At 42.7% G+C, this 26,431-nt stretch overlaps 2 protein-coding genes across 3 annotated transcripts in view; one reads left to right on the top strand and one right to left on the bottom strand.

Annotated features, from left to right (window-relative positions):
• Positions 1-33: 33 nt before the first annotated feature.
• Positions 34-8,023, bottom strand: Sdf2 (stromal cell derived factor 2). The gene is made up of 3 exons (XM_020162946.2): positions 7,734-8,023; positions 3,948-4,144; positions 34-686 (listed from the first exon to the last, which is right to left on the bottom strand). The coding sequence occupies exons 1-3, from the start codon at positions 7,882-7,884 to the stop codon at positions 399-401; spliced, it is 636 nt and encodes a 211-aa protein (XP_020018535.2). The 5' UTR covers positions 7,885-8,023; the 3' UTR covers positions 34-398.
• Positions 8,024-8,200: 177 nt separating this feature from the next.
• Supt6h (SPT6 homolog, histone chaperone and transcription elongation factor) overlaps positions 8,201-26,431 on the top strand; it is a 34,570-nt gene continuing 16,339 nt past the window's right edge. Inside the window, exons 1-19 of one of the 2 annotated variants that reach the window (XM_020162959.2) lie at positions 8,201-8,351; positions 16,726-16,864; positions 18,362-18,520; positions 18,610-18,686; positions 18,997-19,189; positions 19,463-19,547; positions 20,793-21,066; positions 21,428-21,529; positions 21,729-21,845; positions 22,164-22,253; positions 22,436-22,578; positions 23,680-23,828; positions 23,980-24,078; positions 24,671-24,800; positions 24,882-25,032; positions 25,198-25,352; positions 25,519-25,714; positions 25,943-26,082; positions 26,205-26,322. In XM_020162959.2, coding sequence (XP_020018548.1) covers positions 16,756-16,864; positions 18,362-18,520; positions 18,610-18,686; positions 18,997-19,189; positions 19,463-19,547; positions 20,793-21,066; positions 21,428-21,529; positions 21,729-21,845; positions 22,164-22,253; positions 22,436-22,578; positions 23,680-23,828; positions 23,980-24,078; positions 24,671-24,800; positions 24,882-25,032; positions 25,198-25,352; positions 25,519-25,714; positions 25,943-26,082; positions 26,205-26,322 — 2,487 coding nt within the window. In that variant the 5' untranslated portion in view covers positions 8,201-8,351; positions 16,726-16,755. The remainder of the gene's footprint in view (positions 8,352-16,725; positions 16,865-18,361; positions 18,521-18,609; positions 18,687-18,996; positions 19,190-19,462; positions 19,548-20,792; positions 21,067-21,427; positions 21,530-21,728; positions 21,846-22,163; positions 22,254-22,435; positions 22,579-23,679; positions 23,829-23,979; positions 24,079-24,670; positions 24,801-24,881; positions 25,033-25,197; positions 25,353-25,518; positions 25,715-25,942; positions 26,083-26,204; positions 26,323-26,431) is intronic. The other variant, XM_074046457.1, reaches the window with a different exon arrangement.

Consider the following 26,431-nt stretch of genomic DNA (forward strand, 5'->3'; position numbering starts at 1 on the left):
CCTAATAAATGACAACACAGTGACTAACAAAAAAATTGTTTATTTTTTCTTTATTATTTTGAAGAAAGAAAAATAGGGGAAAAGTCACACATTATTAACAATTCATGATGCCAAACTCTGGAAGGTAAAAATTCCCAACTAAAAAGGAAGTATCCCTAGTTTCTTTTAACAATATGAATGAAAATTATCTGTGCTTTCACTAGCAAATCCTCTACCCAGAACTGAACCAAATCTGGGAGAGCAGCTTCTAAACACAGCCATTGTTTTCTATTGCTCATCTTCCTCTCAGTGGGGACAGGCCCACCACTGTCCAGGAAACTTGGGTCAAAGATCCAAGGTGAAGCAGCAACAGATGTCTATGAACACTGTGTGGTGACAGCAGTTCAGAGCATACAGACTCACAGCTCTGCGTGGTGGGCTTCTGCCTTCAACAACTCACTGGGCTTCATGAAGATGCCTTCCATGGCCTTCCAGTAGTTGTTCTGGCTTGGCTGGGCCATGCCATGCACCTCTTTTTGTCCACTGATGGGTCGACCATATTGTTCTCCTGTGACAGACAGCAGCACCTCGGTGGAAGAATGTTTGAACCGTACCTCACCATCTCTCACCCAGTAGGGCCCATTACAGAGCACTGTCCAGTCATCCAGATAATCACCTTCACCTTCTTCACCAAAAGCACTCACTTCCTGCAAGACACAGAAGGTGGCAACATTAGCATGACTGGCTCTCAGGCTTGAAGAATGGAAGAAGGAAATGGAAAAAAAAAAAAAAAAGCTGTGGAAAAAAAAAAAAGACACAAAGGGCACACAAAAGAAAAATAAATTAATTGCCATAGATTATGACCCAAACACTTACTTTGCAATTAATACTATATTTGTCATATATTTTCTGTTATGGTCTTGATGCTTTTTTTCCTTTAGAGATTGGGTCTTGCTCAGTTGCTCAAGATGGCCACAAAACCTGGAGTTCAAGCAATCATCCTGTCTAAGCTTCCCAAGTAGTTGGAATGATGGGAGCATGCCACTGAGCCTGGCCTATTAAAATACTTTATAAATTTTGTTATCTGACTTTAAATATTCCTGCTTCATTCCCACAACTATATTCTTTGTTCTTCTTTTATGAGGCACTGGGGACTGAATCCAAGCCATTGAGCATGCTAAGCATGCACTTTACCACTGAGTTACACCCCCAGATCCCTATAAACTAGATTTTAAGTGACTTTCAGAAAGTTGGAAGGAGGATGGGATTTGGATTCAGGAAGATTTTGAATCTCAGCTAGATCCTTTCCTCTGTAATTCCTCTGAACCTTTGTTTTCTCTATAAGATGGTGACAATATCACCATACAGTGCAAGTGTGTAAATTAAATGATAGTAAAACAAAATGGGTTCTCTGTATTCCACTCATCTAAATCTTATTCCCCTTTAAGGCTAAATATTTAGTTTCTATAGAACTACAACCAAATACACACTAATAATACATTAATTTTAGATGATTAAAAAAGCAAGGTTGGCTGTGGTAGAGTACACCTGTAATTCCAGGTATGCAGGAAGACTGAAGCCCCAAGTTAAAAACAATACCTTTTTTTTTTTTTTTTTTTTTTTTTGCAGTACTGGGGCTTGAACTCAGGGCCTTCACCTTGAGCCACTCCACCAGTCATATTTTTGTGAATGGTTTTTCAAGATAGGGTGTCATGGAACTATTTGCCCGGGCTGACTTCCAACTTCAATTCTCCTGATCTGTGCCTCCTGAATAGCTAGAATTTCAGGCGTGAGCCACTAGTGCCCAGCTGCAATACTCTATCTTAAAAATAAACTAAACGACAAAAGGGCTGTGGATGAAGTGGTAAAGCACCTGCCTAGCAAGTACAAGGTCCTAAATTCAAACCCCAATAATACCAAGGGGAAAAAAAAAAAAGAGCAAATTTTTGGGTGTGCTGGGCTTGCCTGTAATCCCAGAATTTGAGAGGCTGAGGAAGGAGCACAGAGTTCTGAACTAGCCTAGGGTACATAGAAAGACTCTCTTTCTAAATTAAAAAAAAAAAAAAATAAGCAAGCTGCTGGTGGAGTGGTTCAAGTGGTAGAACACCTGTCTTCAAGCATGAGGCCCTAAGTTCAAATCCTAATACTGCCAGAAAAAAAAACCCAAAAACATATAGCTGGTGGAGTGGCTCAAGCAGTAAGAGCCCCTGTCTAGTAACATGAGGCCCTAAGTTCAAACTCCAGTGCTAGGGGGTAGGGGAGGGGGAGCAAGACTAAAAGTAAGCAGGTGTATACATACCTACTCACAATGGGATTTGGTCAAATGGACATAAGAGCCAAATGAAAGAAAAAAAATTGAGCAACATGAAGACAGTTAATACTGGATTATAATTCAAAGTATAAAATATATATCCCTAAATTCATACTAACAGAAATGAATGACTGAATAAGTTGAGAAATAGAACAAATCCCCCTTAAAGTCCCCATTAATTTATGTAGCTATTCCAACCTAAAGTAGGAAAGCGTAACTTCCCACTGCTTAAGTGTAGACTGGACATAATGACTTCCTCCCAAAAATATAAAGTGAAAAGGGGTAAAATGAAAAGAGTAACCTTAGCCAGGTGCTGATGGTTCATGCCTAGCTATTTGGGAGGCTGACATTGGTAGGATTGTGGCTCCAGGCCAGGTCAGGCAAATAAGTTCTCAAGATATCATCTCAACAGAAAAAAGCTAGTATAAAATAGAAGGCAGTCCAGGCTGGCCCAGGGCAAAAAGTAAGACTCTATCTCCAAAATAACCAGACCAAAAAAAGGCTGGTGGCATGACTCAAGTGACAGTGTGACTGCCTAGCAAGGGTGAAGGCCTGAGTTGAAATCCCAATACCACCAAAAAAAAGTAACCTTACAGGAGAAACTCAATGAACACTTCCTCAGCCAAGTGATCAAAGTCAACATTAAAAATCATAAATCATGTAGGTTGACAGCAGGCACCCTTGATAGGATGTGTTTAACCTTTGTGATCTTTTTCCCCAGAACCCTTTGTAGTCTTATGAGAAAAACACTAGACAGACTGCAAAAGGGGCATCAGCAATACACCTAACTAGCACTCCTCAAAACTGTCAAGGTAGGTCTGGGATTGTAGCTCAATGGTTGAGACTTTTGCCTAGCATACACAAGGCCCTAGGTTCAATACCCAGTCCCACAAAACAAAAACAAAAACAAAAACTGTCAAAGTCATCAAAATCAAGGAGAATCTGAAAAACTGTCACAGCTAAGGAGCCTACTAAGACAGGACAACTAAATGCGATGTAACCTAGACAAAAAAAGAACATTAGATAAAAACTAGGAAATTGGAATAAACTATGGACTTTAATAATAATGTATCAACACTGCTACATTAACTGCAGCAAATTTACCTTGTTAATATAAGGTGTTAATAAGGAAAACTGTTTCAAGTAGGGGGAAGGAAAGAAGTCATTGAGGGATCTATAGCATCTGAAACCTCAAGATTTAAAAAAGTGGTTCAGGATTGGATGTTCTCATTAGTAGAACATGTGCTTAGCATGCACAACGCCATGAGTTGAACCTTAGCATTTAAAAAAAAAAGCAGCACAATACCTAAATTCATTTTCCCAATTTGGTTACTTAGCATAACTAAAAATAATAATCATAAACCTTCTTATTGCAAGTTTCAAAACATTGACCTTATTGCAGGATTTATCACAACTTATGATACATTAATGTATACCTATTCTGTCTTTCCTCCCCATTTCTTGATTTGGTTTAGATGTAAAGTCTCCATTTTGACCAGAAACAATTTTCTTCATACTTATGAGAGAGAGTCATTTCTCCAGGTCTGCAGAAAAGAGAACATCTACACGTAAAAATGAAAGGTTAAGAACCAAGAGATCAAACAATAAGTCAACTGGGCATTGTAGAATAGCAGTGAACCATGGGATGCCACCTCACCTGATTTCCAGAAAGAGGTGACGTGAAATGGTGACTATGGAGGTTTCGGCCAGTGTTGACGTGGGTCAGTCGGATGGGCTGGCCACATTTGATGGGGGTTCCCCTTTCACACACTGTGGCAGTCTTCCCCCGTATCCTCCAGTAACTGTTGCTGTCATCCACAGAGGTAACACCTGTCACTGACTGCTGCCCACTACCTATAGTCAAAAAAGAAAGGAAAGGGAGCTCAACCTGACACTTTCCTCTTTCATATGTGCCTTGTGTCAAAAAAAAACTTGCACATATGGGTGAGGAAGAAACACTGAATTTATTAATATTTTTCTTTTACAACATTAAAATATTTATGAAGAATACTAAATGTGTTCACATAATGTAGTTTTCATTATTATATAATACCCTATACTTAAGTGTGTGCCATTTTAGATAATGCCAAGAATTTGCATCAAAGGGCACCAGATACTAAATATCTATGGGTTTTCTGAAGCACAGACAATAATTACCCATATATACTAGTACAAGTCAGGCATCTAAGCATATAATCTTTACATGTTTGCAATATTATTCAATGTTTACTATATGTTACAAATATTTTTTATTTTACAATTAAATAATACTACTGTTTGCTGTCAACTTTAATTCAAACACCCATTACAGCTTCTAAACTCCTGTGGGTGGGTAGAAGGCTAAAAGGTACTGGGTTAAATATATAGATATGAGCTTTTAAAAAAAAAAAAAAGAAAAAGAAAAAAAAGAAAACCAAAACTCATAGCAAATAATATGTATGGGCCACAGCCCAGATATAAGTGATACTGGGGTTTGAACTTACATATATTATAATATATATATATATATTTTTTGGCAGTACCTGAGTTTGAAGTAAAGGCCTCACATGAGCCACCAGTGCTCAGCTTGTCTTGAACATTCTTACTTAATATATGCATATATTCTCTCAGGAAACTTGATTCTAGAACCAACACTCTAAATCCCTTCACCATATTACCTCCCACAAAGGGCATCTTTCTACCTCCAGCTTTATTTTCTGTCAAGTTCCTCCAAACAGGCTACTCTCTCAAATTCCAGGGATATTCTTTTCCCTAGGCCTTATTCATTACCCAATTCTTTAAAGGCATCCCATATTTCTCAAATATGTCTGTCATGTCTCACCTGTTCCTCCCAGCTTTGCTTTGGGTTCCATTGCCCTGCCTGACTACAAGCTTTGAATGATACACTCTATATCTCCTACTAGCTACTAGTTATTTGGATGAAGTAACAAATTATCAGCTTCTCTCTACTGGCTTCTTCCAATGAGCTCATGACTTGCTACATTTATTTTTTAAAAAGTAAGAGGGAGCCTGACATGGTAGCTCATGCCTTATTTCTAGGTACCCACGAGGCTGATTGGGAGGATGGCAGTTCAAGGTCAGCCGAAGCAAAAGTTCACAAGACCTCCCAACTCAACCAATGATTGAATGAGTAGCACTCACCTAACATCCCAGCTACTTGGGGAAGCACAAATAGGAGGAGGATCATGGTCCAGGCATAAAGTGAGACCCTACCTCAAAAATAACCAATGCAAAAAGAACTGGTGGAGTGGCACAAATGGTAGAGCACCTGCCTAGTAAGCATGAAAACCTGAGTTCAAACCCCAGTACTATTTAAAAAAAAAAAAAAGAAAGAGGGAAGGCATACCAATTCTCCTCACTTCTGGTTACTGCTTTACAGAACTCAGTCCTCCCAGACCTGCTTATGGTCTGTATTTCATTTCCTACCTTTTCACTTTCTATTTAACCCTCTGCTTCCTCCCACCAATCCTTATACCTTGGGATTACACAGAATTCTACACCTGGCCCTCAACTGTTTCCATCAATAGTTCTTAAACACTTGGGGATTCTGACAAAAGTGTTTCTATTTTTAACAAGTTTGTCAAGTAATTAAAATTGACACAGCACTTCCATCACATCTTCAACCATCATCTGCACAATGATGTATCTAACACTGTATTGCAGATCCCTCTTCTGAGCTCCACACTGAACCTAGTTCCCAAATCTGGCTGCCCATCAGAACACCTGAAAAATATTTGAAACTGACAGATTCTTACTGGTAGGCCTCTCTCAACCTCCATTCTAATTCAGATCAAATTTTAAAAAGCCTACATATAGCAGGTGTTCAATGAATGGTTGCCATGATCACTAAGATATCCCAATGAAGATGACATCTTTCTTAGTCTTACCTGGTCAGACAGGTTTTGGGAATCATGAACCAGATTAGACCATCTGAGAAAACTCCTTCTATCAGCAAATAGCATTAAGTTAGCTTAGACATTTCTCATACCTTATTAGCTGAACTTTTTTCTTTCTTTTTTTCCCCAGAGCTAAGAATGGATCTCAAGGTCTTGCTCATATTTGGCAAGTGCTCTACCCCTGAGCTAATTCTCCAGCCCTTGAACTTCTTTCTTTTTTGAGTCTCACTTTGTAGCAGAAGATAACCTCAAACGCACAATCCTCCTGCCTCGGCCTCCCAAGTGCTGGGATTACAGACATGCACCACCACACCTGGCTTTTATCTGTTTTTATCATCTTTCTTGTAACGTGGTTAACTCACTACTGTATCTCCTATATGCAGACTAGTAATAGGCATACAGTAGCTTATAAATCTACACTGAATGAAGCACTTTAATTTCATATAGTAAAAAGAAACTTTTCCTGTGCAAAGCCTGTCACTACTTTAACTTCTTTATTTTTTTTGTGAAGGGTTTTTCAAGATAGGGTCCCGCTAACTATTTGCTCGGGCTGTCTTCGAACTGTGATCCTCCTGATCTCTGCCTCCTGAGTAGTTAAGATTACAGGTGTGAGCCACCAGTGCCCACCTTAAGTTCTTTACAAGGACGTTAAAGTTGATTAAAAAGACCAAAATGCTGGGTGGGCCAGTGGCTCACGCCTGTAATCCTAGTTACTCAAGAGGCAGAGATCAGGAGGATAGAGGTTGGAAACCAGCCCTGGGCAAACAGTTCTTGAGACCCTATTTTGAAAAACCCCATCACAAAAAAAAAAAAAGTCTGGCAGAGTGGCTCAGGCAGTAAGAGCACCTGCCTAGCAACAGTGAGGCCCTGAGTTCAAACCCAGTGCCGCCCCCCCCCCAAGAAAAGGGTAGGGGAGCCAAAAGATATGAGCTAAAGAGTAATTGTAAGATGCAAAAGAGCTAGAGGACATAGAGTTGTAATCAGAGTTAAAGACTTCAGAGATTCAGGGCTGGGGATGTGGCTCAGCGATAAAGCGCTTGGTTAGCATGTGTAAGGCCCCGGTTTTGATCCCCACCGACACCAACACACACACACACACACACACACACACGCATTCAGCACTCACTCAATTTTTTTTATTTACTGTAATTTTCTACATGTCTGTTTCTCCTGCACTGAGTAGTGGCAGCTCAGAAAAGCAAGTTTTGAACATGGTCAGATCTGAATGGACTCGTCCGTCGTCTCTCATTCACTAGCTACAAGGCTCTCACCAAGCGATTTAATATGTTTCCTTAACTGTAAAATGAGGGTAACAATAGCAACTATCTCACTGGAATGTTACAAATTGAAAAAATTTCATGTATAACACGGCTGGCACGAAAGGTAGTATTACAATTAAGTCGTTTTAGAACTTGGTCCTCCCTTTCACCAACTCGGAACCTCAGGAACCTCCCCAGAGCACCCCTAACCTTCCGAAGCCCCGCCCCCTAACAGAGCTTACCAGGCCTCCCCAAGCCCACCCAAACCCGGTCGGTCTCCCGTAGTACCTGACCCATAGCGCACGTCGTGTGAGTGCAGTCGAACGTTATGGCGCGTATTGAGTAGCTTGACCACAGAGCCACAAGTAACGACAGCCAGGTTGGACGCTCCAACAGCGCCCCACAAACCCCCAAGCAACAGCAGCCGCACAACAGCCATCCTAGGTAGATGGCGGAGCTCTTGAAGCGTCGATGAAGATTTGGCCCCTCCCCGGAACCGGAAGCCGAGGACGGCATCACAGAGAGGAGGAAGTGAGGAAGCCTAATCTGATCTTTATGGTTCCTTTGGCTAGAGCGGCTTGAGGAACGCTCTGGGTCAGGTTGCTTTCGATCACTCCATTTTGTACCGGGGCTCTGTGCATCTGCCTTCTTGGAGTAGTTTCTGCCAGCTTTCTCACAGTCCAGAGGAAAACCCCCAAGAGACTGGTGGGAGAGGAAAGAAGTGACCCGCCCACTCTCAGTGACAGAGAGCCGGAAGTGACGTAGCACGTTTACGTAGCATCGGCGGCGGTGGCGGCGGAGGGGCCGTGCGGTGGGTCCGTACTATCCTTTCCTAGTCTCGGTTCGACGACTCCATTTTCCTTAGTGGGGGTATAGCGCACGGAAGAAGCGGCGGACCTCAAGCAGGTAAAGTTCAGCTTGGAGAGTGTTTCTCGCACGGGTCAAGTGGCGAACTGTTCTCCTAGGGCCTGATCCCATCAGGGAAGAGGCATTGGGAAGCCGTCTGCGGGAAGAAGGGGGCCCCTGGCCTTCTGTGCTCTATGCGGGAGGAGGGATGGGGCGGGGGGAAGCAGGGTAGTTTCTCAGAGTCTTAAGGTTCTTCCCAACGCTGTAGCACCTGGAACCTGTGAATTGGGTTACCTGTTAAATCAACAGGCTTCCCGGAATCCCGTCCTTCCCTCCGCAGCTTCTGAAAACTGGGCCACGCGAAAGGATTGGGAATCGAAGGGACAGGGGTTCTGACCTGGGATCAGGTGATAGAATTAATTGTTCTAGGGATGTGAATCCTACCGGGCTTTCAGCAGCTCAGTCATCAGGGTAGAGGACTGTGCTAAATTTTATCTCTTCTCACATTGTTGAATGAGAACTTTTTGTAGATGGCTGCATCTCATACCTCTCTAAAGAGAGGTCTTGTAGGAGTACCTGAAACCCGTTAATTCTCCGTAGATTGATTTCCTCAAACATTTGCCAAAGACCTAATCATAAACATCAGAATGGGTTAAGTCAAAACTTACCTTTTTGCAGTGCCTTTTTCTCCAGACACTCTTGAACTAGCTGCAGTTGTTTCCCTGTGTTGTCCCAAGAACTGATGCTTATATTCCTTTAGGAGGAAGCTTAAGTCTTTGAAAATACTTCTGTGGAATTCATTGTAATGTCAGAAGTAGCAAGGGAGTATTAAGATACCCCAGAATATGAACAATAATGAATTTGATTGATTTCTATGGAAAAAAGTTTAGTTCCCACTCTTCATCTGAAATTACCAGTTTGTACATCTTCAGTGTTTTATCTATAAAAGCGTGATTGCAGCACTGGGGAGGCTGAGCCAGGAGAATTGTCCGTTTGAAGTCAGCCTAGGCTACATAGCCAGACCCTGTCTCAAGGAGGGGAAAAGGAACATGATTGCTTGCCCATCAGCTGCAAATTTAGGATCCTTTTCTGTGGAAACTATCCATTCCACAACTTCAAGCTCATTTTATTGAGTTGACTTTTGTAGCTGCTGGGTTAGATTAGCATAGCATTGTGACTTTCTTAGAAGGTGTTAATCTCACCAAGAGATTTATCACATCAGAAAGTGCTACCATGGAGAGACTCAATCACACTTCACATTTTTTCCTTCCCAAAGGCTTCTTTCACAAGAACTATAATCTTTGGAGGCAAGTAAATTTGTCCTTATTCTCTGTTCTTGGTCTCCACCATTAGTTGTGCACATAATGCTTGATTTCCTTCCTATCCATATTTCCCAGTACAGAAAAATCACCAGGTCCTTTTTCACTATCAACATGTTAATTATGTTCTGGTATCCAACCTTTTTGTTTTTTTGAGACAAAGTCTCATTATGTAGCCAAGGCTGACCTAAACTCGTGATCCTCCAGCCTCAGCCTTGCTAGTACAGGGATTACAGGTGAGCACTGGCTTCATCACCCTAATTTTTAAACTTTCCCCTTGTAACCAATTCAACTTTCTCACCTTTTATTCCTGCATGGCTTCTTTTTCATCACTCCATGGAAATTACTTTTATCCAGGTCATCAGTGACTTCTTTGTTGCCAAGTCCAGTGGATACTATGTTCTTACCTTCCTCAATTTTTGGATTATGCAACACAGTTACTCCTTTCTTGAAGCTCCCCTCTTGGCTTCACTAACATTTCACTCTTGTATTTTCTTCATTTAGCTGACTGTTTCTTTTCACAGTCTCTCTTTTGTTTGTTTGTTTGTTTTTTTATAATTTTTTTTCTTTTATTATTCATATGTGCATACAAGGCTTGGTTCATTTCTCCCCCCTGCCCCCACCCCCTCTCTTACTACCCACTCCGCCCCCTCCTTCTCCCCCCCCACCCCCTCAATACCCAGCAGAAACTATTTTGCCCTTATTTCTAATTTTGTTGTAGAGAGATTATAAGCAATAATAAGAAGGAACAAGGGTTTTTGCTGGTTAAGATAAGGATAGCTATACAGGGCATTGACTCACATTGATTTCCTGTGCGTGTGTGTTACCTTCTAGGTTAATTCTTTTTGATCTAACCTTTTCTCTAGTTCCTGGTCCCCTTCTCCTATTGGCCTCAGTTGCTTTTAAGGTATCTGCTTTAGTTTCTCTGCATTAAGGGCAACAAATGCTAGCTAATTTTTTAGGTGTCTTACCTATCCTCACCCCTCCCTTGTGTGCTCTCGCTTTTATCATGTGCTCATAGTCCAATCCCCTTGTTGTGTTTGCCCTTGATCTAATGTCCACATATGAGGGAGGACATACGATTTTTGGTCTTTTGGGCCAGGCTAACCTCACTCAGAATGATGTTCTCCAATTCCATCCATTTACCAGCGAATGATAACATTTCGTTCTTCTTCATGGCTGCATAAAATTCCATTGTGTATAGATACCACATTTTCTTAATCCATTCGTCAGTGGTGGGGCATCTTGGCTGTTTTCATAACTTGGCTATTGTGAATAGTGCCGCAATAAACATGGGTGTGCAGGTGCCTCTGGAGTAACCTGTGTTACAGTCTTTTGGGTATATCCCCTTTTGTTTGTTTTTTGAGACGGTCTTTCTCTGTAGCCCAGGCTGGCCTTGTACTCCCTGTCCTCCTACCTTAACGTTCTGAGTACTTCAGTCTCCTTTACTATCCATTTTTCCTCCTCATGTAAGGTCTAAATGTTGGGTTTCTCTTGGGGTTTATTCCTGAGTCCTCCATGCACTTCCCAGGTTTGATTCAGTCGTAGACTTTAGTTACAGTCTGAAAGCTGGCAATTCCCAATTTTAAACTTCTCAAATCCCCCTCCAGTCCATTTACCAGCCCTCTCTCTGTGTTCTAGGATCACAATGTCAGAATGCCTGTTTAATTATCTCCATTTGAATAGCCAAAAGACAATTAAAAGTTTCCCATCATTCCAACCTAGTGTTCTCCATCTCACTAAGTAGTACGTAGCATTCACATGGTTACCAAACCAAACCTCTGAGAATCATCTTTATTCTTCCTGCTACCTCTGTTCCCCAGAATATATGTCAAAACCATCTTTTATTCTCCCATCTTCATTGCTACCAACCTTTGCCAAGCCACCATCATCTTTTGCCTGGGCTACCACAAGAAGATCCTCAGTTTTTCCTGTTTCCACTCAAACCCCTCCTCCAGTATATTTTCCAGGTAGCAGGATCCTGTCATGTCAGATCTTGTCATTTCCCTATTTAAAATTCCAGTGGCTTTTAATGGCCTTCATGCTGTGCTTGTGCAGGACCTTTCTTCCTCATATTCTGCCACTTTCACCATGCCCTGGTCATATTGGCCTTAGGACATCACCTACTATATGCCAAGTGATTGCCCACTTTTTCTGATGTATCCTTTCTTCCTGGTTCTTCATGTTGTATCCTACCCTTTCCTGACATCTTGGCATAACTAAATTCACCTTCTCAGTGGTGAGGGCATATATTTCCTCACACAACAAGGTTTATGTTGTTTGTGGTTGGTCTCATGGACCAGGATACAGTTATCCTGGGGGTAGGGACATTGTCTTTTACATATCTGGCACATGCTAGGCTCTCATTAAATAAGTTTTGTTGTTGTTTGGAGGGGGAGATTTTTGGGGTTTTTTTGTTTTGTTTTGTTTTAGAACTGGGGTTTGAACTCAGGACCTCTACCACTTTAGTCACTCTGCCAGCATAATTTCTTTTCTTTTTTTTTTTTTTTTTGGTGGGACTGGGGCTTGAGCTAAAGGCTTTGTGTTTGCAAAGCAGATACTCTACTGCTTAGCCATACCTCTAGTCCAGTACTTTTTAAATTAGCAAGTAAATTAAATCAATGCTGTGTTTAAAACTCTGTATTATCTTCGTAGCACTTTCAGGATTCAGTGCAAAATCCTTAACTTACCCTACAAAGATCCCTGTGCCTTCACATCTCACTCATGGATGATTCTCCTCTCCTCAGTCAGACCTTTCTTCTCTGTTCCTGCCGTAGTGCATGCCTTGTGCCTGTTGCCCAACACTACTACTATTTCCACCACCTCTGGGAGAAATCAGCTCCTCTGCTTAACTCACTCCTCACTCTTTAGGTCTTTGTTTAAAGGCATTTCCTCAAAACCCAGTTAGGTTCCCCTATTATGGGATCCCATAGTACTCTCCTCACTAGTTCTTTTTGTTTGTTTGAGACCAGGTCTCACTATATAGCTCATGCTGTCCACCAAGTCAAGACCCTTCTGCCTCATCCCATTGCCTGGCCTGTATTTTAAGTTTGGTGGGTTTTTGTGGTATGGGACATGAATTTAGGGCCTCAAGCTTGCTAGGCAGGTGCTCTACTGCTTTAGTACTTGAGCCACACACCCTCCCACGTAGTTTTTTTTTTTTTTTTGCTTTTTGTTTTAGTTATTTTTCAGATAGGATCCTGAGTTTTTGCCTGGTGCTGGCCTTGGACTTTTATCCTTCTACCTTTGCCTCCCTATAGCTGGGATTATAGGCATATCCCACCATGCCCAGCTCATTGACAGAGATAGCCTCACTAAAACATTTTGCCTGTGCTGGCTTCCCAAGTAGCTGGGATTTTAGGTGTGTGCCAACACACCTAGCCTGTTTGAACAATGTCATTGGGGTTTTTTTTGTAACAAACAGTTCTGAATTTCAGAGTTAAGAGAACTTAAGTATAGTCTGATACTTTTATTTATTAAACTTTCAAGTTTTTAGATTCCAAATGAGCATTTGCTCATAGATACCTTTGAAATAGGCCTAGGCTCTTGCTTACAAAATATAGAATGAGAAATGTAGTTTAAACTCCCCAACAGGCTTCTGGTGCTATTCTCCAGATGATCAGGCCCTTTCGAGCCTATAATTTTCCTCATGTTGCCTTTTTACAGGCCATGTTGGGGTTTTGTTTGTTTGTTTGTTTTGCCATACTGGAGTTTGAACTCAGGACCTCATGCTTGCTAAGCAGGTATTCTCCCACTTGAGCCACTGTGCTAGTCATATTTTTGTGTTAGGCAATTTTGAAACAGGCTGGCTTCAAACTGTGGTTCTCTTGATCTGTGCCTTTCAAGTAATTAAGATTACAGTCGTGAGCCACTGGTATCTGGCTCAAACAATGTTCCTAATTCCTTGCTCAACTTTTTTTTTTTTTTTTTTTGATGGTACTGGGCTTTGAACTCAGGGTTTCACACTTGGCAGGTCCGGTAGTGCTTGAGCCACACCTCCAGTCTCAATATAACTTAATAAAGCATTAATTACGGGATTTTGTTTTGCTTTGCTTTTTTCATGTTGGGGATTTAACCTGGGGCCCTGTATATGACAGGCAAACACTCTACCACTGAGCTACACTCCAAGCCCCAATCATGTTTTTGTTTTGTTTTGTTTCCAGTCATATTTTGTCATAACTTTATTTATAAGTTTTTGGGTTCCTTTTTGAGACAGATTGTGAACTCCACCAGGGCGGGAAGCATGTTTTACTTATTTTCACACAACCAAGTTCCAGCACAGAGCTTGGCCCTTGAAAAAATAAGTTAATGTTAATTGAAGCTGCAAAGGAGTGGGAATTAACAGACTAGATCTCTTTTTCAGTCTGGTCTCCTCTTAATTGCCTCCTACAACTTCTTGTTCAAAGGCAGGGACTGCTGAAGGCCTCCCCTGTGGCAATCTGATCCCAGCTCCATTCCTCTTCTAGAGAATGTCATGGTAACCATCAGCCTCTCCCTTTGAGCCACAACTTACACTGCAGCTGTGCCAGAAAAATCTCCCTCCACCACCCCACTCCTTCAAGACCTATTCCAGTTGCACATTTAACTTAGTCTGAATATGGGGAAAATTTGAAGAGTGTAAGTACTAAATGAAAAACCAAGCTATATCAGGTTTGTCCCAGATATTATATATTAATAATAATTGTATATAAGCAGGTAATTACTGTCTTTGTTCCAGAGTAGTTACTGCTTGGCATCCTCAACCTACAGAGCTGCTGCAGCACTCTTCGCACATCTAGCTCTCTCAAATCAGGATTGCTTCTGGCTTACTTCTTTTAACTGGAAGTCTTGGCATTGAGCTAGATTGGAGGCCTTTCCCAGCAATAGCATACTGTATTTTATTATCAACCTAGATGGAAGGTAACACAGCTGTCTCCCCAAGCTGTGTGCGACCCAGAGCACCAGCTGCCCCCAGGTCAGAGGAAGGTTGCTGTTTTCATTAGGTAGACTATGTTTCTCTTTGATAAGTAGCCTGGGAACATCTGATCTGCAGGAGCTGGCATTAAATTTGAAGATGCTGCGACTTTAAAAAACTGAATTCATGGGTCTGATGGCCTAATTCGAGCAAACTGGGGGGGCTGCTGTACCCAAGTCTATTTTTAATGGCTCAGTTCAGGGCTGAGGGGGAGCAATGTTAAAATTAAAATTGGAGCTTCAGGTTTAATTGGAAGAAGTTTAACATGTTAATTTTTGGGAGTACTCAAGCTCAGTGACCTTAAGGATACAGATCTTGGGGGGAAAAGTGGGGGGCATCTATCTGATACAAAGTCTTCTTACGTCACAGCCCTGCAAAGCCTTTACAGGCTCAAACTTTTCCATCTCAGGACTGCTTCATACTCTTAAAAATTATCGAAAACTGCAAAGATGTTTTCGTGAGTTATAGCTTTTATTTTCAAGTATGTGTTGGTGTTCACTGGAATAGAAATTAAAACTGAGACAATATTTATTTTAAAGTAGTAAACCTATTAGGTTTTAACATAGTTAACACTTTTATGAAAAACAGCAGTCATTTTCAGAATAACACAGGGTAGGGTGAGTAGTGGTGCTACTGGGTGCTGGGAGCTGAGTTTGTCAGCAGCCAGCTTTAGGGTTCTAAGATGGAATTTTGGTGTTATGATTTGTATGATGTGTGTTGTTTTTCAAAAAGTCCAATTCAAGCACTGGCAGAGTGGCTCGAGTGGTAGAGTGCCTGCCTAGCAAGCTTGAGACCCAGAGTTCAAACCCTAGTACACCAAAAAAAAAAAAAAAAAACAAAACTCCAATTCAAGGCTCAATAAACTCCATGTTACAGTCCTTAGAATTCTCCACTTACATTTTCAGACTTTGGCTGAAGCCAGAAGCAGAAAAGTAGAAGATTAAATTATGATTGGTTGGTATAAATTGTAGAATCTAAGGAATATTAGGCCCAGGATTCGAATTCAAACCAGTTAACATTTATTGAAACAGTAGGTTCTTTCCCCTAGGTCATGGAATATTATCAGCTGTTCTGTGAAGTAGGTCATGCTCTTGTTATTTTCCATATGGAAAAAAATCGCTTGATTTTCTGACTCATCCAGTAAACTGCTTATGTTTATATAGCTGTTAGGTGACAAGATTAGAATATGATCTGTACTCTTAATCCCAGCAGTCCTTTTGCCTTTCACAGTTTTGTTTTTTTAAAAAGGGAGGTAAATGATAAAAATTGGTTATGATTCTACTGCTTCTAAAGAGGTCTTTTTCCACTCAAATTCCCCAAACTAGAAATAATACAACTGGGCTCAAGTTCATATAGCATTGTTTAATCTGTTAAAAAGGCATTGTCTATTGAGTGCCACTGGCTCTTGCCTGTAATCCTAGCTAGTCAGGAGGCAGAGATCAGGAGGATCTCAGTTCCAAGCCAGCCCAGTCACATAGTTTGAGAGACCCTGTCTCAAAAATACCCAACGTAAAAAAGGGCTGATAGAGTGGCTCAATCAGTAGAGCGCCTGCTTAGCAAATGTGAGGCCCTGAGTTCAAACCTCAGTACCACAAAAAAAAAAAAAAATTTTTTTTCTTTAGACTTTGCTAGTGACTAGATGTAGTATATATGAAAGCACATTTCATATAGTTGACGCTTACTGTTTCCTGAACATCTACGAACAAGTCACATAATCTCATACTATTATCATATGTCCCACCTTATATAATTATCCCTATATTAGTTTCTTTCTTTCTTCATCTGCCCATTCCTCCCTCCAAATGATGAAATAAAGCTCTGCCTAAAAGAGATGATGCATATATATATATAGAAGTCCAATATAATTGGTTTTTTAAAAAGTACACATGAAAAGAGCAACCCTGGGAGGAATGGGAAATGGAAGAGATGGTGCCATCTGAATTTAGTTTATTTGGTTTTGGATGGTGCTAGGAATTGATCCCAGGGCCTCATACACTACCACTGAACTATTCCCTCAGCCCTAACCATCTGGTTCTGAGTCAGGTGGAAATGATTGAGTGGGCAAAGCCAGAGCAGATGGATAAAAGATTTTTTGTGGGGTGGTTTAAGACCCCTTTGTAACATCATGTGTCTCATTTTCCCCACTCCCTCTCTTCCCTAGTCTTCATCAGGAACTGTAGAAGCTACAGCAATGTCTGATTTTGTGGAAAGTGAGGCTGAGGAGTCAGAGGAAGAATATAATGATGAAGGCGAGGTGGTGCCCCGAGTCACCAAGAAGTTTGTGGAAGAGGAGGATGATGGTGAGGATGCCCCAGCCTCAAGCTTCTTTCCACTATTGCTAAGCTTTGAATAGGTGGATTCTTGCTGATAAAATGTTCAGGCTGAGCACAAAAGTTGTCACAAATGAGGTACCCAGTTCGAGAACATTCAGTCATTCTTAGAAAATGCTTAGAGCATCTGTCTGCTATATACCTGTTACTGTGCCTAAAACTAGGACGACAAAACACTATTGTTTACGTTAGTGGGTGTTTACAATAGTGGTGGGGTCAGGCAGTAAACCAATAAATAAATCTACATGTAATGCTTCCTGATTTTAGCTCTAGCAGTGTTTATGTACCCCGTTTCCTGTATCTCTGGCTGAGCCCAACTAGTAGGATCATTAGCAGAGCAGAACTATGAAATGACTGGGGTTTGGGGTTTTGAACTCAGAGCTTTGAGCTTGCTAGGCAGGCACTCTGTCACTTAAGCCACACCCTCAGGCTTTTTTTTTTTTTTTTTTTTTTTCTGGTTAGGTTAGGGTCTCTCGTTTTTACCCAGGGCCAGCCTCAGACTGAGATCCTCCTATCTGTGTCTCACTCAGCTGAAATTACAAGCATCCACCACCAGGCTGGACTTTTAAGATGGTGTCTTGCTAACTTTTTTGCCCCAACTGGCCTCAAATTCATAATTCTCCCCATCTCTGCTTCTCAGGTAGTAGGGATAACAAATGTGAGTTACCTCGTCCAGCCCATAAAATAATTTTTCTGCCCTATACTGGGGGTTGAACTCAGGACCTCATGCTTGTTAGACAGACACACTACCACTTGAGCCATTCTGCCATCCCTTTTTACATTGGTTTGAGATAGGGTCTCACTTTATGCCCAGGCCAGCCTGAACTGCGAGCGTCCTATTTGTGCTTCACCGGGTAGCTGGGATGACAGTCATATGCCACTGTCCCCAGCCATTGGTTGAAATGTGGTCCCTTGAACATTTTGCCCAGGCTGGCTTTGAACTGAGATCCTCCTGATCTACACTTCCCAAGTAGCTAGGATTACAGGCTTGAGCCGGTGTCCCAATAGCTTTTTTGTTGTTGTTGTTGTTGTTGTTGTTGTTTTTCATGGGACTGGGGTTTGAACTCAGGGCTTTGTGCTTGCAATGCAAGGTGCTTACCACTTGAACCACACTTCCCCATGAAATAACTTTAAAGTGGAAAAGGGAAATGTAAGTTTTATCAAAAAGATAAAGGAAGTAATGTAGTTACTGAATTTGTAAGTGGAGGCAAGTAGGTTATTGGTAGTGGTAGCTTCTAGTAATGATTTTGAGGAGGCAAATAATTAGGAAGATATCTTTGCTCAAGACAGATGGTGAATGTGGAAATTGCAGATTCTACTACTCTAAGTTGATAGCCATATTTAAAGAGTTAACATGGAACCTGTATTAGGTTCGGGGTGAGTGGGTAATTGCAGTTAAGCAGGTGGCCCTGCCCCACTCTCTGCCAGTTCCCTGATCTTCTGTACCTCAAACATGCATGTTTCCAGATGAGGAGGAAGAGGAGGAGAACCTGGATGATCAAGATGAGCAAGGCAACCTGAAAGGCTTTATCAATGACGATGATGATGAAGATGAAGGGGAAGAGGATGAGGGCAGTGATTCTGGTGATTCAGAAGATGATGTTGGACATAAGAAGAGAAAACGCAGTGAGTAATCTATCCTCAGGTGTAGTGAAGCTGGTATGGATGTTACAATGGGGACCCTGTTGCCATGGATAACACTTTGTTTCCTTCAGCATCTTTTGATGACCGCTTGGAGGATGATGATTTCGACCTCATTGAGGAGAATTTGGGTGTCAAAGTCAAACGAGGAGTAAGTGTTTTATTTTTGTCTATGGGATAAAGGAAAAGCTCTTCCATTAGGGGAAGAGCACATTCAGCACAGTTTGGGGATCATCGGGAAAGATAAAGTTGCTCGATATCATGGTACTTTGGAGCCTAGATTTGTATCCCAAATCTGGGTGCCTGTTGGAGAAAGGTTGTCAATTTTAAGGGTGAGTCTTCGGACTGAACAGACATCATTCAGCATGTTCTTTCCCATATCCCTTTGGAATGAGGCTGGAGAATGAACATTGTTACATTATACCCCTGAGATCCTGAAAGTCAGGCTTTCTCACCACTAGCAAAAGTATCGGCGTGTCAAAAAAATGTCAGATGATGAAGATGATGATGAAGAGGAATATGGCAAGGAGGAACATGAGAAAGAGGCTATTGCGGAGGAAATCTTCCAGGATGGAGAAGGGGAAGAAGGACAAGAAGCTGTGGAGGCCCCCATGGCTCCTCCAGAGGAAGAGGAGGAAGATGATGAAGAGTCAGGTATGTGAAATTGGGCAGGGAAGCCAGTGTTTGGATATATTCGGGGATTTTCTGGTTCCCCCACCACCACCACCATAGGACCAGGATGGGAAACCATTCTTCAGATGCCTTCCTCTCCACACCCCTCCATCCCACCCCCCACCCCCCCCCGGCATTTGACACAAAGAAGTTCCCTTTCAGGAGCCTCCCTACCCTTCTCACTGGTAGAAACTAAAGCCATTCAGTTATGGCTCAGTCCCCGGCTGAGCACTAACCTGTCTCTTCTCTACCCAGATATTGATGACTTCATTGTGGATGATGATGGACAGCCTCTGAAAAAACCTAAGTGGCGGAAAAAGCTCCCTGGATACACAGATGCGTGAGTGGGGCTTAATATAAGGTGGTGGTAAAGATTGTTGGGATCACTTAGGAAGGACAGAAGCCTCTACCAAAGATGGGGCATCCTCGCTCTTGCCATTTTTTTTGCTATGTTTCAGATCACCTCTACTAGACAGTGCTCCTACCAGTCCTGAGAACTCTGAAATCTGGGGCCTCTAGGTATTAGGGTAGAGTCCCACATAGGCAAGGCTCTCGCATCCCTCTTCTACCTGCAACTCCATTTTTATTCATTTATATATTGGCTTTCTAAATATAATTTTGTGGAAAAAAGGGTACCTGCATGAAAGCTTAAAAGTTTGAAAGCCTTTGCTCTAAGGGAATACTGTGATGTCTTAGCAGAAAGTAGATCCATTAATGCCTATAATCCTAGTTATTCAGGAAGTGGAGCTCAGGAGGCTTGTTGTTGGAGGCCAGCTCAGCAAAAAGTCAGGAAGACCCCCATCTAAACCAATTAAAAATAAGCTGGGCCCAGTGGCACATGCCTGTTATCCTAGCTACATGGAAACCATAAATAGGAGGATGGTGGTCCAGGCTGGCCCAGGCATAAAAGCAAGACCCTAGTAAGATGTTGGTAGCTCACACCTGTAATTCTAGATACTTGGAGGCTAAGATCAGGAGAGTTGCAATTTAAGACCAGCTCAGGCAAAAAGTTGGAGAGATCCCATCTCAGCCAATAGCTGGGGGTAGTTGTACATGCCTGTCATCCCACCTACACAGGAGGGTGAGATTGGAAGGATTACAGTTCCAGGCCATCTGGGGGGAAATATCTCAACAGAAAAAGGCTGGGTGTAGTGACATTCCTGTCATCCCAACTACAGTGGGAAATATAAGAGGATTGCGGTCCAGGCTGGCCTGAGCAAAAAAAACAAAAAGTAACCAAAGATAAAAGGTGTAGAAGTATGGCTCAAGCCATAAGAGCACCTGCCTGGCAAATAGAAAGGGAGAGATGGAGGGAAGAAGGAGGAGACCTACTAAACAGCCTGTGACCCAATGCCCTTTGTTATTTAATTCCTGTCACTGGCAGGTGTCAAATACGTGTTTTTTATCCTCAGTAGTTTTCCAAGAAATATCCTCCAGCTGTTCCGTTATTCCGCAATGAATATGGTTTCTTACAGACTTTTCTCCTCACCTTCTTAGTCTCTTGAGACATGTAAAGAACTTGTACAGGGGCTGCATTTCTTCTCTCACTTAATCTGAACCAGCTGCCTCTTGGTTCCACTCACAGAGCCCTGCAGGAAGCCCAGGAGATCTTTGGTGTGGACTTTGACTATGATGAATTTGAGAAATACAATGAGTATGATGAAGAACTGGAGGAAGAATATGAGTATGAGGACGATGAGGCTGAGGGTGAAATCCGAGTACGCCCCAAGAAGACCACCAAGAAGCGTGTAAGCCGCAGGAGTATCTTTGAGATGTACGAGCCCAGTGAACTGGAAAGCAGCCATCTCACAGATCAGGACAATGAAATCCGAGCCACTGACCTGCCTGAGAGGTTCCAGGTAAGAGACCACCAGCCTGTGCCTTCTGGGGAGCCACCATTACTTTGTAGCCAAGAAGTAATCTTGCAACCATCTGACACTGAGCAATATCCAGAATGAGCTTTGAACCCCACCTGCCCCAGATTCAGGGGGTCTAGCTCTTAAGAGAAGGGAAAATAGATTATCACCCTGCTTGAGGTTCTTGAAATGACATTCTTGAGCAAATTTGTGAAATGCTTATTTCATGTCAGATGATAGTATGCTAAGTACTAAAAACGTATATCTGAGGATCACATGTTTCTGTCCAGAACTGGTATTTTTTCCTAAGTGAAATACAAGATAAAAGTTAGTAGTCTCATGCTTTTAATCTCACCCATTGCAGCTTCGCTCCATCCCTGTCAAGGGGGCTGAAGACGATGAACTAGAAGAAGAAGCTGACTGGATCTACAGAAATGCCTTTGCCACACCAACCATTTCTCTACAGGTATCTCAAAGAAATCCTTAGGGTATCAGAACCAGAAGCCACTTTACTAAGATGGGAAGCTGTTTCTTCCCTTCCCTATGCTTCTGTGTGTGCATATAAGAGATTTTTAAAGGCCATCCTGTGTTATGAAGCCATTTTGTATGGCATATCAAAGCAAGTAACAGTGTCTTGCTGTTCCTATTTTCTTTTCCTACTTTAGGAAACCTGTGATTACCTAGACCGAGGGCAGCCATCCAGCAGCTTCAGTCGAAAAGGGCCCAGCACAATTCAGAAAATCAAAGAGGCTCTGGGCTTCATGAGAAATCAGCATTTTGAGGTAGCACCTCACATTCTAGTAACCCGTTGGTTAGAAATTAATTTAGAGGATGATGCAAAAGGTAGCTAAGGTGGGGATCCCCTACCCCATCCTCAGAAGTAGTTCCTTAACTCAAGAAGTATTAGGGCCAGTGGAGAGGAGACCCTGGTAATCAAGAGGATAAGGCTGCTTGTCTGCAGCATTATCTCCCCCTGTTGGGGAGAGCACTGCCTGTATGGGCCTGTGAGAAAAGCCATGCTTCCTACCGTTGAATTTCCTGGAGCTGTTTGTCCTTGCAGACCTTTCTTCTGAGTGACTGCAATCTCCTTGCCACCCTAGGTTCCTTTTATTGCCTTCTACCGAAAGGAGTATGTGGAACCTGAGTTGCACATCAATGACCTGTGGAGGGTGTGGCAGTGGGATGAAAAGGTAATGTGGGCACAAAGCCCCCAAGATACTGAGGACTAGGTTGGGCACCATTGCTAATAGTGTACTACAGACCACCACTACCCCCTTTGGACCTGCCATACTCCCCCTACCATGTATACTGGTAAGGGAATAGAGCAGCTTTGAGTCTCCAGGCTAAACAACAATCCTCACTCCTGCCCTAGTGGACCCAGCTGAGGATCCGCAAAGAGAACCTAACACGGTTATTTGAGAAGATGCAGGCTTATCAGTACGAGCAAATCTCTGCTGACCCTGACAAACCTCTGGCTGATGGCATCCGGGCTCTTGACACCACTGACATGGAGAGGTAATACATGCAAGGCTTTTTTCATTACAGGGAGACTCAGATCAAAGGCAGGCCCTCCAAGAGCAGTGTTACCTTGAAAAATTCATAGCACAGGGCCCATCCTATAAAAATCCAACTTGTCAGCACATCAGAAATAATTTTTCTGACAGATAAATTTCAGCTATCTGTATTGGTATATAAAAGACAAAAAATTTAACTTTTAGAAGTATCTGATACTGAAGTCAGGTATGATAGTTCACGCATAATCTCAGCACTCAGGAGACTGAAGCAGGAGGATCAAGACTTCAAAGCCAGCCTAGCCTATATAGCAAGACCTAGTCTCAAAAACAATAAAAAAGAGGACTTGGGGCATGGCTCAAGTGGTAGAGCACCTGCCTAGCAAGCATGAGGCCCTGAGTTCAAACCCCAATACTGCCAAAACAAGAACAAACAAGCAAAAAAAGGAAAAGAAACAACAATAAAGAAAAAACAGAGAAGTATCCAGTGTTTCCATTTGATAATTAAATTTATTCCATGTAGATAAAACTACATGGAAAACCAAATCACAGTTAGAAAGCACCCTGTGTGCCTGCAGAATGTGACTTAGTGTCAGAGACAGCATTATGAAACCAAGAGTTCTCTCAGTGCTGCATTGCCTGTATCTCCCGCATGCTTTATTTTTTGAGACTGTCTCACTGTATAGCATAGGGTGGCCTTGAGCTTGCAGTCCTCATGCCCCAGCCTTCCAAGTGCTGGGATTACGATGTGTGCTACCATGCCTGAGTTTCTAGGCTTCCATTTCTAATAGTAACCACCAGTCACTATTTTGGTTTGACATACTTTTCTTTCTTTCTTTTCTTTTTTTTTTTTAAACTCAGGGCCTTGTACTTGCTAGGCCGGTGCTCTACCACTTGAGCCATACCCTACCTCTGACATTCTCCTTTAAGATACCTTGATTATACTTAAGTTATGGTCTGGGTCATTGTGTATCTTTATTGATTGATGAATGCAGGTGTCTGTCCTAGCCAGGATGTTGCCTCCTAGCAATTAGACCCTTTGTAGCAAAACTGAGATGTGCCCCTTTCCCGACGATGACGGAGATCTTATGTCCCTTCTCTTCAGACTTAAGGATGTACAGTCAATGGATGAACTGAAAGATGTCTATAACCATTTCCTGCTTTATTATGGTCGTGATATCCCCAAGATGCAGAATGCTGCCAAGGCTAGCCGCAAAAAACTGAAGCGTGTACGAGAAGAGGGAGATGAAGAAGGTGAGTGCTGAGAAAGGAAACCACGAGGCTTCATGGTCAGGATATCTCCAAGGATGCCCTTGACTGGGTGCCTTTTGGGCCTTCTCAATGTGTTCATTTCTCAAGTGAGATTAGAAACTGGAACCTAACTGCCCTTGAATTTTCTTCTTAGGTGAAGGTGAGGAGGCAGAAGATGAGGAGCAGAGGGGACCAGAGCTCAAGCAGGCGTCCCGCCGAGACATGTATACCATCTGCCAAAGTGCAGGGCTAGGTAACTTGAACGAGGGGAGATATCATGGAAGAGAACGGGTGGGTAGGAAGAGGAAAGGATATCTGAGTCTACCACCCATCTAGAACTGAACCAGCCTACTACATGGTCTCCATAAACACTCAGTCTCCTCACCATTCTTCCTCCCACCCCCCACAAACGTGGTAATTGTCCAGCCTGTCCCCAAATTTCTGAAGTAATTAAAATCCTCTCAGGTGCTTAAAGTCAGTCTTTTCATTATACTTTGATGGCTAGGTCCTGCTTATTCATAGTTTAAAGTCTGATGTTCAGAGGTGCTTTTTTTTTTTTTGGCAGTACTGGGGTTTGTACTTGGCCTCATACTTGCTAGGCAGGTACTCTGTTGTTTGATCCACTCCGCCAGCCCTTTTTTTGTGTTGGGTGTTTTCAAGATAGGGTCTTGTGAACCCTGCTTGTCCTGACTGGCTTCCAACTGTGATCCTCTTGATGTCTGCTTCCCAAGTAGCTGGGATTACAGGCACCAGTGCCTGGTGGAGAGCTGCTACTTTTGAACAAAAAGCCAAGAAGTTTGTTAGCCCTGCCACTGTCTTACCTTTCACTCTCCTGTTTGCTTTAGATGGCCTGGCCAAGAAGTTTGGGCTTACTCCTGAGCAGTTTGGAGAAAACCTCCGAGACAGCTACCAAAGGCATGAGACAGAACAGTTCCCTGCAGAGCCCTTGGAGCTGGCCAAGGATTACATTTGCAGGTAAGCATTCGACATGTGGCTGGAGGAGGAGCCTAAGGGCCAAGACACCCTCATTCTACAGCTCTGTTGTTTTCCCCACAGCCAGTTCCCTACTCCAGAAGCTGTGCTAGAAGGTGCCCGTTACATGGTAGCACTGCAGATTGCCCGGGAACCCCTTGTCCGGCAGGTGCTGAGGCAAACCTTCCAAGAGAGAGCCAAGCTAAATATAACCCCCACCAAGAAAGGTAGAAAGGTGAGATGGGTGAAGGGCTTTGATCTGAGATGTGGCCCTGCTGTTTGATTGAACTGAGAGTCTTATGCCTTCTTGAGCTATCTGCCTGAATCTTAGAGGCAGTCTTTTTCTTCCAGGACAAGCCCTGCCTACCATAGGCTAATGATTTCTTCTTGATGTGTACAGGATGTGGATGAGGCCCACTACGCTTATTCCTTTAAGTACTTAAAGAACAAGCCTGTTAAAGAACTGAGAGATGACCAGTTTCTTAAGATAGGCCTGGCTGAAGATGAAGGACTGCTTACCATTGACATCAGCATAGATATGAAAGGAGTGGAAGGGTAAGCAGAGCCCTGGAGTGAGAACTCTTTGAAGAAGGCAGTTGGAGGGGAAGAATCCCACCATTTCAAAATTAAAACCATTGTCTCTGGTTCACTAATAATTTTCATGGATATCTGATGTCACCTTTCTCCATTCCTGACACCATAGTTTTGTATCTCTTCTCAGCTATGGCAATGACCAGACATATTTTGAAGAGATCAAACAGTTTTACTACCGGGATGAGTTCAGCCACCAGGTGCAGGAGTGGAACCGGCAGCGCACCATGGCCATTGAGCGTGCTTTACAGCAGTTCCTCTATGTGCAGATGGCCAAAGAGCTCAAGAACAAGCTGCTGTCTGAAGCCAAGGAATATGTCATAAAGGTGAGATTGGAGAAGGAACCCTTTGGTGGTCCCATAGTAGAGAGAATGCAGACAGGGCACAGGGATCATATCCAAGAGGTCTCTACTCAGGGACCCTTTTCCCTCACTTTCCTTGCTTATGTTACTGTCCTGTTTCCAAGGACAGTAGGAGCAGGTGCGTACATGAATACATACTCCTACACACTTGGTGACTCTGATGACCAAAATGTCAGTGTGTCTCCTCTCTAGGCCTGTAGCCGAAAGCTCTACAACTGGTTGAGAGTAGCGCCCTACCGACCAGATCAGCAGGTTGAAGAAGATGATGATTTTATGGATGAGAACCAAGGGAAGGGCATTCGAGTTCTAGGCATTGCTTTTTCCTCTGCCAGGTAACTGCCTATTCCTGTCTGTCCTGTACCATTCCTTACCTGTCTTCTTCATTTCATTCTTCTTTTATTCTTAGTTTCATACTGCTGATTATAGCACTGTTCTTTTTCTGGATGACTGGCAGAGATCACCCTGTGTTCTGCGCCCTGGTCAATGGTGAAGGAGAAGTGACAGACTTTCTCCGGCTACCCCATTTTACCAAACGGCGAACTGCATGGAGAGAAGAAGAGCGGGAAAAGAAGGCAAGTCTCCAGAACAGGCTAGCAAGTGTGTATCTGAGTACATCATGTAATTCAGTGGAATAAGTGTTAGGCTCTAAGCAGCCTCCCAATCTGGTCACTGATTTCTTGC

The sequence above is a fragment of the Castor canadensis genome, chromosome 11 (assembly GCF_047511655.1).
Source record: "Castor canadensis chromosome 11, mCasCan1.hap1v2, whole genome shotgun sequence".
Classification (NCBI taxonomy): Eukaryota; Metazoa; Chordata; class Mammalia; order Rodentia; family Castoridae; genus Castor; species Castor canadensis.